This window comes from Podarcis tiliguerta (assembly GCF_965153285.1).
Source record: "Podarcis tiliguerta genome assembly, chromosome: 8".
Classification (NCBI taxonomy): domain Eukaryota; kingdom Metazoa; phylum Chordata; class Lepidosauria; order Squamata; family Lacertidae; genus Podarcis; species Podarcis tiliguerta.
In genome coordinates, this window is record NC_139541.1 from 71,970,174 (window position 1) to 71,986,308 (window position 16,135).

Consider the following 16,135-nt stretch of genomic DNA (forward strand, 5'->3'; position numbering starts at 1 on the left):
GGCCGTATCAACCTCCTTCCTCCTCACTTCTCTTTCCCCTAAGTTTAAGTTCTAGCCTTTTTCCTGTCACTTTCACTTTCACTATTCTCTTCTCATAGCGAAACCCTGGAATGCCCGTCTCATCAGTTGTAGGTCTCACTGAGCACAATAGTGTTTTCTCCAAAGTACAGCTGGGAGGGGCAGCCCCCTCAAATATTTTATTGGGGGACTGAAGTCCCCACAGCCCCTAGGAGTTGGTTCCTATGCTTGGAAGTACTACTCAATTCAACAGTTCTTGCTCTCAGGTAAGTGCTTATGAGTCCTGTTCATAAGCCCCTGGTGACAAGTTTCCAGAAGCTGCAGTCAGCTAAGTAGAACTGGTTGTATAATACTTTATCATTCCCTGTTCTATACCTCTCTAAGTTTCTGAACTTCTACCTTACCTAAATCCGTTAAGCATTTATCAGCAACAGTTAAAATAATAATTCAATCCAATAATTCCTTCCATAACTACCCACAGCGCCACCCGGGTCCCTTTATGATCATATATGACCAGTGTAAAAAAACAGCTGGGGTAATAGACTCCATAGAACACAGAATGTTGCATGCAATATATAGACAGGCAGGTCCTGTAATATTTTCCATCTGTGCAGCTGACACTGAAGCCACATGAGCTCTTGTCTTGATTGTGGCATGTTTTATAAATGTCATTTCCTGAATGTTATACTTATATCTTTCCTACTTATATTAATATATTCTAGTGATGTCCTGTGAAATACCAATCTATGAGAAGATGCCAAAAAGACAGAGGGACTCATTGTCCTGTTTATATGGTAAGTACACCAAGATTTAACAACAACAACAACAACAACAACAACAACAACAACAAATTTATTATTCACATGCTGCCCAGCTGACTGTGTTGCCCCAGCCGCTCTGGGTGGCTTCCAACAAATTAAAACATCAAACATTAAAAACTTCCCTAAACAGGACTGCCTTCAGATGTCTTCTAAAAGTTGGATAGTTGTTTATTTCCTTGACATCTCATGGGAGGGTTCAACAGGGTGGACACAACTGCTGAGCTTTAGGATGAAGGCCACCTTTCCTCCTAATAGTGGATCTATTCCTTTAGCATATGAATGACAAAGAGATATTGATCAAATGCATCTTCACAAATACTGTGTCTCCATGCTGGAAAAGATGCATCTGTTAGATTCCTGGCTGACATGCATGTGTTAAAGGAACCTTAATAATAATAATAAATTTTATTTATACCCCGCCATCCCCGGCTAGAGCCGGGCTCAGGAAGCTAACAACAGTAAAATTACAGTAAAAACCATAATAGGGGGGGAAAACCCCAATTTAAAATACAGGTTAAAATGCAATTTAAAATGCAGTCTCATCAAAACCATAAGGGGAGGGAAACATAAGGGTCAGACTGAGTCCAAACCAAAGGCCAGGTGGAACAGCTCTGTCTTGCAGGCCCTGCGGAAAGATGTCAAGTCCCGCAGGGCCCTAGTCTCTTGTGACAGAGCATTCCACCAAGTCGGGGCCAATACTGAAAAGGCCCTGGCCCTAGTTGCGACCAAGCTAACCACCTTGCGACTTGGGACCTCCTAAATGTTGCCATTTGTGGACCTTAAGGTCCTCCACGGGGCATACCAGGAGACAATGGGGAGTTAGTTGGTAGCATTTATTATTATTAATATTATTATTTAAAATTGTATATAGCCCTTCATCTGAAGATCACAGAGCAGTGCTACATGAAGAGAGAAGGCAAGGACTGGGAATGCAATGGCACTGGTAACAAGAAGCATAGGTGCCAACTCCCTGGGGCCCTGTGTGCCCCAGCTCCCACAAAATTCCCCATGAAGGGGATAAAAAGGTAAAGGGACCCCTGACCATTAGGTCCAGTTGTGACTGGCTCTGGGGTTGCGGCGCTCATCTCACTTTATTGGCTGAGGGAGCCGGCGTACAGCTTCCGGATCATGTGGCCCGCATGACTAAGCCACTTCTGGCGAACCAGAGCAGTGCATGGAAACACCGTTTACCTTCCTGCCAGAGCGGTATCTATTTATCTACTTGCACTTTGACGTGCTTTCAAACTGCTAGGTTGGCAGGAGCAGGGAGCTCACCCTGCTGCAGGGATTCGAACCGCCGACCTTCTGATCGGCAAGTCCTAGGCTCTGTGGTTTAACCCACAGCACCACCCACATTCCTAATGAAGCGGATGGGCACCGACAAATTTCATTTTTGAATTTTAATTTTTATTGGAATTTTATTTACAACATAACACAAACCCCCCACCCTCACCCAATACAAAAATCCACCCTCATTAAACATGAACATAACATACAGTGAGCATAACATACAACAATACAAGCAACCAAATAAAAGACTTCCTTTATCCTGTATCTGGCCTCCTTATTTACTTCTTATAAACTGTTTCCTTTATGAATAATTATTAAGATTTTTCTCATTATAACTTAAATATCCACAAAGTCTCCTGCAGACATTAATCGAAACAAGTCCAGGTATGTATTTTAGAGCACTGTTTTGTGAACTATTCTCTGTGTTTCCCCCATGCTTTTTGAAACTCTTGTCTAGTGTGATCTCTAATTGCCTCTGTTAATCTTGCCAGTTCAATATACTCTAACAGTTTATCTTGTCATTCCTTTTTTTTGGCACAGTTTCTTTTTTCCAGTTTTTAGCAATTAGGATCCTTGCCGCTCCTGTGACATAGAGGAATATTTTCTGATCTTCTCTTGCTATACCTGTGTCTGTTATCCCTAGTACAAAAGCTTCTGTATTTTTCATAAAGCTATACTTAAATATTTTTTTAAGCTCGTCATACACTGTGTTCCAGAAGCTTTTGATTTTTTCACAGGTCCACGGGCACCCACAAATTTCAGTGCCTGCTCAGGCAAGGAATCCTTGGTGCAGCGGGGAGGTCAGTACACCAGAAGGAATCCTGTACTGCCCCTATTGCCCAACTTCCAGAACATGCACTCAGAGAACTGGGTCTTCCCAATAGGATGCCCAGTGTAAACTAGTGACTTCCTAAAAATCACTGGAACACCCCCCCCCCCGGCCACCCATATGACCTGGGTTGCTGTGCATACAAGAAACCTGGTGGACAGGCAAGCACATAAACAGTATCCAGCCTGTTTAACAAATCCCAGAAGTACAAAAACAACACTGAAGTTCACTATCATGTATGTGTTTATTTCTGTATGTAATTTCTATCCTGCTCTTCCTTCAAAAGAGCCAAGGGTGGCAAACACCAAAGTAATAAAATAATACAATTTTTAAAATGTTTAAAAAAATATTTAAAGCAATGAAAACATTAACAGCCCTTTTATCTAACAGTTTATAATTTCAAAGGTGACAGGAAGGCACTGTATGTTTCAGACATCAAATGCATGGCTGAACAGGAACATTTTAAAATTCCTCCTGAAAATTAATAATGAGAGAGACAGATGTGTTTTACTGCGGGGAGAGCATCCCATAATTTTTAACTTGAATTTTTTATTTTAGTTTCTGAAATTTAACAAAAAGAAGGAACAAGGCGGGGGAGGGGGGGAGAAAGGCGAAGAATAAAATTAAATGAAAACTAGAAAGAAAAATAATACACAAATAATGCTAATAATGATAGTAATCCACAATCAGTGCATGGGTCCTAAATTAAAGAGAAAACTTAATATAAGTCATCCAAATGTTCAAACGGGGGTCCAGATGAAAATGATGCTGATATGAAATATGTTTGAGTATAGCCAAACGTCATGGACTGATTGGCTGCAAAGGAATGGTGGCAGGAATCAGCCGGGGAACCCCCAAGGGAAGAAGGTTCAGAGTCCAGGGATTGGTGGTGGGACAACGATGAGCGGTCACAGGGAGAAGAGGGAGAAGACTGGGAAGAGTCTGTACAGCCCCAAGGTTACTTCCTCAGGAATCTGGGCAGATTACTGTCTTAAGTCACCATCAGCACCAGGCTGTTCCTGTCAACGGTTTCCTTCCCCACCCCTTCTGTCAAATTTATATTGTAGGCAGATGTGATGGGTTCATCTAGAAAAGCTTTCTGAGCTAGAGCAAGAATCGATGTCTTAAAGACCTGCTGGAACTTCTCCCCAACGAAGATGTAGAGGATGGGTGTGAAACAAAAATTGAAACAGGCTCCAGTGATGAAGATTGGCTTCAGTACATTTCCCACCATTCCAGATCCCTCAAGGAGCACTGAAGCCTGGTAGAGGTGATAAGGAAGCCAGGAGATGAAGAACGATGCCACAGAAGCCACAAGGATTCTGAAAGGTTTCTTAGTTCTCCTCACCAACTTTTTCTTCTTCATTTCCTGGCCTATACAATAAGAGCAGCCCATGATGATCAGGAAGGGAACCAGGAAGGCCAGGAGAAACCGAGTCACAAAGAAAGCAAAATGAACGCGATACCTTAGGTCTTTCGTCTTCTCATCATCCCAGTCATTTGAAAAAGCATAGTTATTGTCACACACAAGCCTGCCATTCTCTACCTCTCGTGTTTCCCGGAATGCTAGGTAAGGGGCACTCAGGGCTAAGGACACAATCCAAACTCCTATGACCAGTCTCTGTGCTCGAGAGATTGTGCGGTTATGCTGGGACCAGATGGGGTGGCAGGTGAGGAGGTAGCGGTCCAGATTGACAATGGTGAGAAGAAAGACAGTGTTGAACATCCCCAGAGAACCCAACATGTTTATGACCTTGCAGGTAACTGTGCCAAAGGCCCAGTGGAAACCAAGAAGAATGTAGGCAACATAGAATGGCATGCTCCAAGAGGAGATTAAGTGGGTGAGAATCAGGTGGAGGAACCAGAGGGTGTTCACTGATCTCTTCATCTTCACACCCAGCACCCAGAGAAAGAGCCCGTTCACAGCTGTCCCCACCAGGAAAGACAATGAGATAAAGCAGGCGATGGTTAAGTTCATGGGCCTTATGGCTACCAAGGAATGGTTGGCATTTGTTCGTACTGTTGATGCATTCTCCAAAATGAAGGCCACTGTGGTTGTTTCCATGAAGCCCTGGAGGAAGATAGAAAATAGTAGACTGAGTTAATAGCAGAGGAAGGGAACAAGGCATCCTTAACAGTCTTTTGTTGATATGGAAATTGAAAACATTATGCCTTAGGATTCCAATGTTGGACATAACATGTAGACAGCTGGAAATTAAATTAACTAGTCAGGTGGGTAATTTTTTGGAGTGGAAACAGGCAGCCCACAAAAAGAGAAATATGAAGACATTAGTCCCCTTGTGTTCCAACTCATTTTCTCCAACTGTTGCATAGCTTTAAAAAATTGAATTGAGAACCACAAGGTCTCCCAGGAGGAGCTGAAAACAGAAATGTTCATGATGACAAGCAATGTTACATTTGGAGGAATAGGGATAGGAGAAAAATTTGATTGAGACCATCTTGGCTATGAGTTCTGGAAGGCCTGCTGCCTGCTTTATCATAGAATCATATATTTTAAAGTTGGAATGAACCCCAAGGGTCATCTAGTCCAACCCCCTGAAATGCAGGGATATCAAAGCACCCAAGACAAATGACCATCCAACCTCTGCTTAAAAGCCTCCAGTGAAGGAGAGTTCACAACCTCCCAAGGGAGACTGATCCACTATCAAACAGCACTTGCTGTCATAAAGTTCTCCTGATGTTTAGTCGGAATCTCCTTTCTTTTAACTTGAAGCCATTGGTTTGGTTCCTACCCTCCAGAACAGGAGAAAACAAGCTTGCTCCAGCTTCCATATGACGGCCCTTTAGATACTTGAAGATGGCTATCATCTTTCCTCTTTGTCTCCTCTTTTCCAAGCTAAACATACCCAGCCCTCTAAGTCATTCTCCGTAATGGAGATTGGTTTCTAGACCCTTGATCATCTTGGTCACCCTCCTCTGCACACGTTCCAGCTTTTCAATTTCCTTCTTAAATTGTGATGCACAGAGCTGGACACAATACTCCAGATGTGGTATGACCAAGGCAGAATAGAGTGATACTGTTACTTCCCTTTATCTGGATATTATAGTTCTGATCAAGGGGTGAAATGCTTAAAATGTGCATTAGGCAAAACTGTATACAGAGATGAATTTATCGGGAGAAATTCACACTAAAATACTGATCAATTTTCATGAAGAATGTTTTTAAAAGTATTTGCAATAACAATTGCAAACTGATGCAGAAATGTAAAGCATTAAGACTGGAAAAATGAGAAAATGAGATAAACAGAAACTGAAAGATTCACCCGCCGTGGTTATTGCATGCTTTAAGTTTAAGAATGTGTGTTGTTACCCACAAGTGAGGGTGTTAGAATGTCAGTTTCATTTTTTCTCATTTTTGCAATCCTAAATTCAGTTCTCCACATTACCATATTAGTCTGCAACTCAAAAAATAAAGAAAGCCTTTATAAAAAATCATCTTCATTTTATACAAATTTCACCTAACACACAAATTTTTGCATGCAGTTTCCCCTGACACACGAATTGTTGCAAACCACTGTTCCCCATTATAATGTTTGTTATTTCCCCGATTCAGGCATTTGCATGCACATTTCACACTGGTCTGTGGATTTTTATTCACATTGCTTGGCTCCAGAACTGCATCGCAAAATTCAGAGCAGTGGAAATTTCAAAGGATGTCTGAATTTCATTTCATGTATCTTTTTGGAAAGTGCAAATTACTTTTGTTTGTTTTTTCTTTAAATGGGAAATGAATAAAAATTATTCTCAATAATCTTTATTGGTTTAGATTAAAAACATAAATACATAACAACATTTAGTATAGAAACAGAAAAAAGAAAGAAAAAGGACAAAGAGTTATAAGGCATTATACATTTCTTCTGCATAAATACAGTAACATATTAACATTTAAATTCATATAAATACAAACTCACAAAAAGAACAGGAAAGGTTTCTAGAAATGAACTAAAAAAGACTTCCAAATATTCTCATTTACTATATCTACTCTTTCCTTTGTACCGCACAGTCTAGTTTATCTTAATATGTCCACACAGAATGTCATTTACACTTTGTATTTTACAAGAATCTAATTCTGCCAAGAGATTCTTGTTCATACAATAGTTTTTAAAATATTCTTTAAATATTCTCCATTCCTTATAGACTCTCAGATGGCTTCTTACTCTTCCTGTCATCTTTGCAAGCTGGAGGTATTCGATCATTAGGGCTTGCCACTCTGCTATTGTAGGTATTGTTTTGTTCTTCCAGTTTCTTGCCACTAATATTCTCGCTGCTGTTGTGGTTTCCATGAACAATGGTCTTATGTTTTTTTCCCCTTATTTCTATTGGCAATATGCCTAGAAGGAAGGCTTCTGGTCTCTTTTTGAAATGGAATTTAAATAATTTTTTAAGTTCATCATAGATGTTATTCCAGAATTCCTGGATGACTACACAATTCCACCACATGTGCATGGAATACCAAATTTCTTTTTTACATCTCCAGCAAATGGGTGATCTATTTTTATACATTTTTGCTAGTTTTGCTGGAGAATTTCTTCTCAATCTGTACCCATAAGCAAGACACAAAGGCTGCAACCCTTCCTTGTGTTTGCCTCCAGTACATGGTAGCCTATTCAAAGATACATTGGGTCCCTCAATGTGGACAGGTGTAGATAGAACAGCGGTAGATGAATTTCCAATTCTCTCCTCTCTATTTTTCCCCATGTGATTTCTCCATTTTTATCTCCAAAGACCTCACTCAATTTTAGCTGGCTCTAAACTTTCCATGCTTCCTCCCCCAACCCACAGCACATAATATCCTTGCTCAACAACAAATTACAGCAATGCAGTCTTTTGTCCACCACAACAGAGCTGCGGATTCAGTACCCCAGATGTTGTGGAACTCCAACTCCCATCAGCCCCAGCCACCATGGTCAATGATCAGGGGTGAGGGGAGTTGTGATTCAGCCATACCTGGTGCTTGCATTGCCTGATGTAGCCTCTAAAACCCCAGACTGCTGAATCTCCAATCATCCAGAGCTCATTCAAGCAGTAGAACTTCCATGGCCCAGAATTTTGGCATTCTGATTCCCACCTCATGCTGAACTGGGGGCTATTGCTATCCAACTATTCCTTCTCCATTGCACCTAGCCTGAGAGCTCCACTCACTTGATAACTTTGATCTTCTTTTCTAGAAGTGGTTGTCATCTGAACTGTCAGGACCAATCGGGGGGGGGGGGATTAAACCACTTCACAAAATAGATTTTCTGTAAAACCCACTTCCTGATTCTCATTTCCTTTTAGCAAATTATCCAGAATCTGTCATGCCTGCTCCACTTCCCTGTGTGATAAAAGCACAACAATTCTTGTGAGGACGGGGGGGGGGGGCTGATGCTGGAAGAACTCTCTTCTGAGAGGTCCAATCACTTTGCCACCCCTGAAATGGATCCTTGCCACCCCCACCTTTCTCCAGCATGAGACCTTGCCTGTCTACAGTGAAGAATAGAACCTTAGCCAGTTGGCTTCTGGCCAGCTCTTCTCTTCCTCCCACCTCCCCACAGCAAGTCCTTGAGGAACATCCCACTCACTTATTGCCTTTGATCCTCTAGAAAAGACTGTCCTCCAAGCGTTCTATGATTTGCTGCTCTTTTCCAGGCTCATGTGGATAACTATAAACAAATACGAAGAAATAGAGGGTGATGTATCTTTAGTATAGGTTGAGGGTTGGGTGGTGGGAACGCAAGGCCTGAACTTCCCATGAATTCTCCGTGCGAATAGACTCTTTGCAAACTGCACCTCCTTGTTTTCAGTTCCTTATAGCAGACTTCTAAAGATTTGCTACACATGCTTAAGGGCATCAGTCCCAAAATAGCTGCTATGGGGCGTAGGCACAAGCACACATAAATATACTGATGCGGTTGCTGTCTAATAACAACAGGGAGCATTCCTCAGTACCAGGAAAAATATATAAGGTGGTCAAACCATGTGGTGGTGTAGTGGTTAGGAGCGGTAGACTTATAATCTGGTGAACCGGGTTCGATTCCCTCCTCCTCCTTGGGCCAGTCACACTTCTTTGAAGTCTCTCAGCCTCACTCACCTCACAGAGTGTTTGTTGTGGGGGATGAAGGGAAAGGAGATGGTTAGCCACTTTGAGACTCCTTCGGGTAAATAGCTGTCAAGTGTCCCTTATTTGGAGGGACAGTCCCTTATCCCAGCGCCATGTCCCACTGCTGTCCCTTATTGATGGATGTCCCTTAAATTTCCCGGGTTTCAAAGGAAGCAGCTCCTCTCCCTCCCTCCCTGCTGGCCAGGGAGGAGGGAGGCTCCAGCTTGCTTGCCTGCCCGACCTGCCCCCCTCTGGCTCCTCTCACCAGCCTCAGCCCCTGGGAGCCCCTACCCACCAGGACCCTTCCGCCGTCATCCTCCTCACGGCTGCCAAACTGAGCGTGTCTGCCTGGGGCCTCGCCGCTGCTCCCGCTAGGCCATACTGCGGCTGTGCCGCCGAAGGACCTGGATGAGATGGGCAGCTTGGCATGGCCTATGAATTGCTGAGGAGCCTTGAGAGGAGAGCCAGGGCAACCATAGAGAAAGCAGTTCAGAGAGAGGAGGAGGAGGAGGGAAAGCGGAGGCGTGGGCAGGTGTTCCAAGGGCTAACCATAGAGGGGGAAAGCGGAGGAAGGACCGCAAGCGCTTCTCCCATAGATTTGTAGTGGTAGACTAGCACAGATGGTCTGATCTGCGGGTTTACTTCAGGCGCTATTTCCCCTCCCCCTCCTCCTGCCCCGCCTGATGGAACTGAGAGCTGCAGATGGAGCACGAGAGGAAAATACAGAACTGCAGCAGCATCTTCGTAGCTTGGACTTCGTTTTGCGCGAAAAGTGGTTGCTGCTTGTAGTTATTTAATTGCAGTGTTTCATCGGCTGGTGTCTTGAGCAGCAACCTCTGGAAACGAAGGGCTAAAAACTGGCGCTGCTCTCCCAAATTATCTGGTCCCTTTTAACTTCGTATTTCAGCTGGTTGTCTAAAATCCCTTATTTTGGCTGCTGGTCCCTTATTTTCAAATCTGTAAGTTGACAGCTATGTTTGGGTAGTGATAAAGCGGGATATCAAATCCGAACTACTCCTCCTCCTCTTCTTCATCTTCTTCTTCTTCTTCTTCCTCTGAACTCACAGAGATCACTTAGAAGTTAGCTGCACATTTTGTCTCATAACTTCCTTTCTAGGAAAGCTAAATACTTACATTACAAAAAAGAAAGAAAATGAATGCTCAGAGTGTGGCGCACCAGTGTGGCGCACACTGCCTGCCAGTGTCTTAGACAAGGAGACAGTCCCAATCCTACTAGGAGGTGCTGAGGATACCTGCAAAGCAGATGCTTGAATACTGAGCAACAGTCCTTCAATTTAGTCATGTACCCACAATCATGTATCCCTCCCCCAAGTTTCCAAATTGTAAAAAACAAAACAAAAAAAACAGGAAATGGATAAGCACTGCCTTCACTTCTTTCTTCTTCTTCTTTGTATAAAATGATATTTTATTTAGAGTTCAACAATAACAAAGGGGGGGGGGGAACCCGCAATAACTATTACATCAATTCATTACAATTGACCAGCTTTAACAATAAATAAACAATAGTTGAAGAATTACAAAACATCACTTTTAACTTACTCGAGTTTTCATATTTAAGTTTTATCTCTTTATTTCTTTTTAGCAGGTCGAAGAAGAAAAGAGCAAAGAAAGAGGTACAAAAAAGAGAAGAGAGAGAGAGAGAAGAAAACAAAATATAATAAACACATCTGACTTCCGATTAGACGCATTGTGTTATTATTTCTACTAATTTTTCACACACACACTTCCAAATTATTGTATTGCTTTCTTTGTTTTCCTCAGATACCAAAAAACATTATATTTGTAGTTTTACAAGGATCATTCTATTTTTGCCAGGAGATATTTATTATTATAATACTTTTCCAGATGCTCTTTAACATTTTTCCAGTCTTTCTATACTGCCTTCACTTCTACCATGCTGCCTTGAGCCCAGAAGGGCGCAGAATATGATACATGAACTCCTTTGGGCCCTTTCCCCCTTTGCAATCTTATGATTACAGTTCAAAAATAGTCATACTCAGAATAGACTCATTTAAATTAATGGACATGATCGGAATAGACCTACTCAAGTTAATGGGCATGATTAAGTTCAATGAGTCTATTCTGAGTAAAACTTAGTTGGATGCCACACAATGCATTTATTTTAAAATACAAAACAAAACAAAATAGTTTTCTTAGCCAAGAAAACTATGTGATACTTACTCTCCCAGAGAGGTACTGAGTCCTTCTTTCAGGCTGATTCAGAGACGATGAGCCAGAGGAGCAATTCTCTAAGCCTTTTTTATTATCTCAGACCACAATAACTAATTTCATACCTTTGGACATAAACACATTTTGTACTAAACTAAACCTTGTGTTTCAAGGTTTTACCAATCTCTATAAATATCAACATGTCTTGAGCAGGGCATTCAATGTTCCCTGGTGATGGGTTCAAATTCTTCATTCTTCATATTAATGGGGGTTTTAATTGTATTTTGCTTATTTCCTTCCTTTTTTCAGATTTTGAGATCAGTAAATTAAATGTACTGAAGGCTGCGGCTTGCTATGTTGGTTCTGCATTTCCTCCCTCAGCAGCAGCACCTGCGTAAGAAATACCCGTTCATGTCTGTGGTGTGAAAACCACTTGTGATCTCTGCAGAAAAAAAATTGTGCAAATTGCTATTCTAACTCCATGAAAACAGCTGCTCCTCTCTACTTGGACTACCTCCTAAATTCCCTTAAAGAATGGTCAGGGTGACTAACTTGTTTTGTGTCCCCACAGCAAAGACGGGAACAAGGTCTTCCTCCCTGCTCTCAGGGCCTTGGGTCTGTTGTCATCTCACCTGTTCAGCATTTAGCATAGCACGCATGTTCCACCTATAGGACACCCCAAATAACGCACAAAGCAAATGCGGTGCAGGGTGACAAACAGTGTTGTTACCCTGTAAAGCCACAAGAATCTCCCCACAAGATCTAGCTCAGACTAGAAGACAGATTAAACCAAATGAAAATGCCACTCCGAACATAATACTCCCTACAACATGAGGGTGGCCATCTGTCATGGATGCTTTCACTGAGATTCCTGCATTGCAGGGGGTTGGACTAGATGACCCTTGGGGTCCCTTCCAGCTCTACAATTCTATGATTCCATGAGGAAGGCAAAAATGAAGAATCCCAAGCCAATCAGGGGCTATCCAAAATATTCCTACACAACCCCTTTAAAAGGTAAAGGTAAGGTAAAGGACCCCTGACAGTTGAGTCCATTCGCGAACGACTCTAGGGTTGTGGCGCTCATCTCGCTCTATAGACTGAGGGAGCCAGCATTTGTCTGCAGACAGCTTCCGGGTCATGACTAAGCCGCTTCTGGTGAACCAGAGCAGCGCACAGAAACGCCGTTTACCTTCCCGCTGGAGTGGTACCTATTTATCTACTTGCACTTTGATGTGCTTTCGAACTGCTATGTGGGCAGGAGCAGGGACCGAGCAACAGGAGCTCACCCCATGACAGGGATTCGAACTGTTGACCTTCTGATCAGCAAGTCCTAGGCTCTGTGGTTTAACCCACAGCGCCACCGTGTCCTAATAGAGCCCATACCATTGAAGGATGGAGGGAGGGCACCAAAGGAAAAAGGGGGGAAAGGTTCGGGAGGAGCAGGCTTATAAACCAAGCCATCCCCATTGACAATTGGCCAAGGGACGCGGGTGGCGCTGTGGGTTAAAGCCTCAGCACCTAGGACTTGCCGATCGAAAGGTCGGCGGTTTGAATCCCCGCGGCGGGGTGCACTCCCGTCGTTCGGTCCCAGCGCCTGCCAACCTAGCAGTTCGAAAGCACCCTCGGGTGCAGGTAGATAAATAGGGACCGCTTACTAGCGGGAAGGTAAATGGCGTTCCGTGTGCTGCGCTGGCTCGCCAGATGCAGCTTGTCACGCTGGCCACGTGACCCGGAAGTGTCTGCGGACAGCGCTGGCTCCCGGCCTTTAGAGTGAGATGAGCGCACAACCCTAGAGTCTGGCAAGACTGGCCCGTACGGGCAGGGGTACCTTTACCTTTACCCATGCCACCCCTAGCTCCTCCCCAGGACAAAGCACTTGAGTCATCTTTTGGGGGGATTTTGGATAAGGCTAACTCATCCCTACCGTAGAGTGGAAGTAGAATTTCCTCCTCATCCCCTCTTGTGTTGTGATTGTTAAGCCTGTTGATTAGGACTGCCTTAAAAAATAATAATTGTGGACTTCCGGTTGAGCGCCATCGATCATGGCGGCCCCCTGCTGAGCACCGGAGGGGGAAGCTCCGAAAAAAACAGGGCTCCACCGCTACGGCGACGCGGGGGACCCTTGAAAACGTGGACGGAGGAGGTCTACGTCCGTGGGACTCGGCGGGCACCAACAGCGCTCTCCCAAAACGTCTCCGGGGCTCAGTAAGCGCTCCGGAGCGTAGCGGGGGATGAAGCGGTGCTGAGAGTCAATCGCTTCTTTTTCGGAGTGACGTCGCGCAGCTGTGATCGGAGCAGCGCTCAACTTTCTCCTGTGCAATTTGGATTAAAAAGAAGGATCCGTGAGTAGGAAAAATACAAATACTTTAAAGGATCTGATGAAATTAAGCAAGAATTGAGATGCAATTGGATTTAAATTGGACTTAAATTAACTACGTAATACGATACCGAAGCGGAGAGGTTTAAACAGGAAGTCAGCCTTCCGCCTGTAAATATTGGAAAGCAAAGACGTGAGGACTAAAACCCTACAAAAATAAAGTTCGAAAGGGTTGAAATCTGAAGTCTTTGGAGAGAAACCCCCCCCCTCGGGAAGCAGGGAAAGAGGGGGGGAGTTTAAAAAGCTTTTTTTTTTATTGCCTGCATTGAAAGAAGTTTAGTAGAAAGTTCACTGCCTGGACTCCTGGTCCTGACCTGCTAAATCTGAAAATTAAGTTATATGGACTGTGGAAGTGCTTAAAGGGTTTCTTTTTTACAAGGACTGGAGAAATGGATGTGGAGTTGTGAGTTGTGGACATTGAGAGGGAACATTATTGATACAAGTCTGCCATGAAAGGAGAGTAGGAGACATATTATCCCTTCAGCTGCAACATCTGCTAGGTCCCCCTGGTGGCCACTGGAATTGTTACAGAGCTACAAAATAACTGAGAAAAATTTCCACTGTTTACTTTGGAGTTGATAATAAGTTACAGCTGCAGAGTAACCTTGAAACAGTTGGCTTATGGCAGAGGAAAGAGGGAAAGCACAGCAGTTTCAAGACAAAACAACAAGATCTGGCAAATCTTTTCACACGGGAAGGAGGGGATCCTTCCCAGAACCTACAGGAAGTGCCTCTGTTACACCTAAAGTTAAAGTAATGTCGGGGACAGAAGACCTTATTACGGCAGGATTTGCAAGGGTACAGGGATCCTTAGATAAACTGACAGAAGAACTGGCAGACACTAAAAGACAAGTTACGGAATTAAAAAGCCAGGTCGTAGAGACAAATAAAGGAGTAACAGAGGCCTTCCAAAAGATAGAACAAAATTCTGCAAATATAAAGCAAAATACAGCCTCAATTAAGGAACTATTGGAAGCATCGGCCGAGACAAGAAGAATTGCTGAGGAGGCAAGGGAAGCTGCAGTTGCTACAGAGGAGAAATTACCACCGATGAATAAGCAACTAGAGGAATATAGAGCAAGATTTTCTATGCTGGACCTGAAAGAGAGACAAACTAATCTGAGAATTAGAAACGTACCAGAAATTGAGGAAGGAAGCCTGCGGGACCTTCTTACACAAGAATTTGAGAAATTTTGGAACTTGGAACCCGAGAAAGAGGAATTTAAGATCTTGAGTGCTTTTCGATTGGGAAGAACAAGTAAAAAGATCAAAATCAGAGACTGCTTGGTTACGTTTCGAACCAAAGAAGAAAGAGATAAGGTTCTTGGACTACATTTTCAAAAGCCTTTGGTAATTAATCAATCTAAAGTTGAGATCTTTAAAGATATTCCAAAATTTCTTTTGGACCTTAGGTCAAACTACAAGGACTTGGTCACTCAACTAAGAAAAAACAATATCATCTTCAGGTGGGAATTTCCGGAAGGAATTTCTTTTAGTATCAAGGGAAGAAAGATAAAGATAAAATCAGTGGAGGACAAGAACATATTTCTAGAAACCTACGAGGAGGACCTACAGAAGGGAACTTTAAAAGTAACAGACCCATCGGAATCATCAGAGGAAGGGAGTGAAGGCGTGACAGGAGCAAAACCAAAGAGGACACGAAAGAAAAAGACACCACCGGACTTGACAGACAAGGATAAGACGTTGGGAGCAACTGGAGGAACATAATAGAATAAATTCATCATGTCTCTGCAAATTTTAAGCTGGAACTGCAATGGTCTTAACTCAATTAGAAGGAGGAAATCGATCTTTCATATCTTAAAAAAGGAACAATTGGACTTAATTTGTTTACAAGAGACACATGTGACAAGGCTCCATAGGAAAATTTTAATTAATAAAAGACTGGGCCAAGAATTTATCTCATCTGATAAAGTTAAAAAAAGAGGGGTTGTAATATATGCTAAAGAGAGCCTCTCACCAAAGTTTATGTTCAAAGATGAACAAGGGAGATATTTGGCAATTGAAATCCAATATCATGGACAAAAATATTTGATAGTAGGTGTGTATGCACCTAATGATGGAAAATCTGAGTTTTTCAAGAAGTTGCATGAGACATTGATGGACTATTTGGAGTACGACGTGATGTTGATGGGTGACATGAATGGAGTAGTTTCGACAAATATGGATAAGGCACAACGACAGGTAGTTACCAAAGATGGAAGACTACCAAAAACCTTTTTTGAATTGACTGACAATCTGGATTTGGTGGACATTTGGAGAACTAAAAACCCCTTAGGAAAAGAGGGTACTTTCTTTTCTGAAGCCAAAATGACCTGGACAAGAATCGACCAGATATGGATTACGAGAGGACTGGTACCGAAGACAAAAAAAGCAGTAATCTGCCCAAAGACTTGTTCCGACCATAATGCTGTTAAGATGGTAATGAACCTAATACCAACTGGTTCCTTTAGATGGAGGATGAATGACACTCTGTTTAGAGACGAGGAAAT

General features: G+C 42.8%; 1 protein-coding gene across 2 annotated transcripts; it reads right to left on the reverse strand.

Moving 5' to 3' along the window:
- Nucleotides 1–3,561: 3,561 nt before the first annotated feature.
- Nucleotides 3,562–11,863, reverse strand: GPR33 (G protein-coupled receptor 33). Of its 2 annotated transcripts, none has more exons than XM_083456709.1 (2): nucleotides 11,261–11,863; nucleotides 3,562–5,029 (listed from the first exon to the last, which is right to left on the reverse strand). In XM_083456709.1, the coding sequence occupies exon 2, from the start codon at nucleotides 5,021–5,023 to the stop codon at nucleotides 3,950–3,952; it is 1,074 nt and encodes a 357-aa protein (XP_083312835.1). In that variant the 5' UTR covers nucleotides 5,024–5,029; nucleotides 11,261–11,863; the 3' UTR covers nucleotides 3,562–3,949. The 2 variants fall into 2 exon arrangements, with proteins under 2 accessions (XP_083312835.1, XP_083312836.1); XM_083456710.1 differs by lacking the exon at nucleotides 11,261–11,863 and adding an exon at nucleotides 8,541–8,600.
- Between the last annotated feature and the right edge of the window lie 4,272 nt (nucleotides 11,864–16,135).

Bases quoted from the DNA above. Each gene is read 5' to 3' on its own strand.
- GPR33 (XM_083456709.1), bottom strand. From the start codon at position 5,023: ATGGAAACAACCACAGTGGCCTTCATTTTGGAGAATGCATCAACAGTA.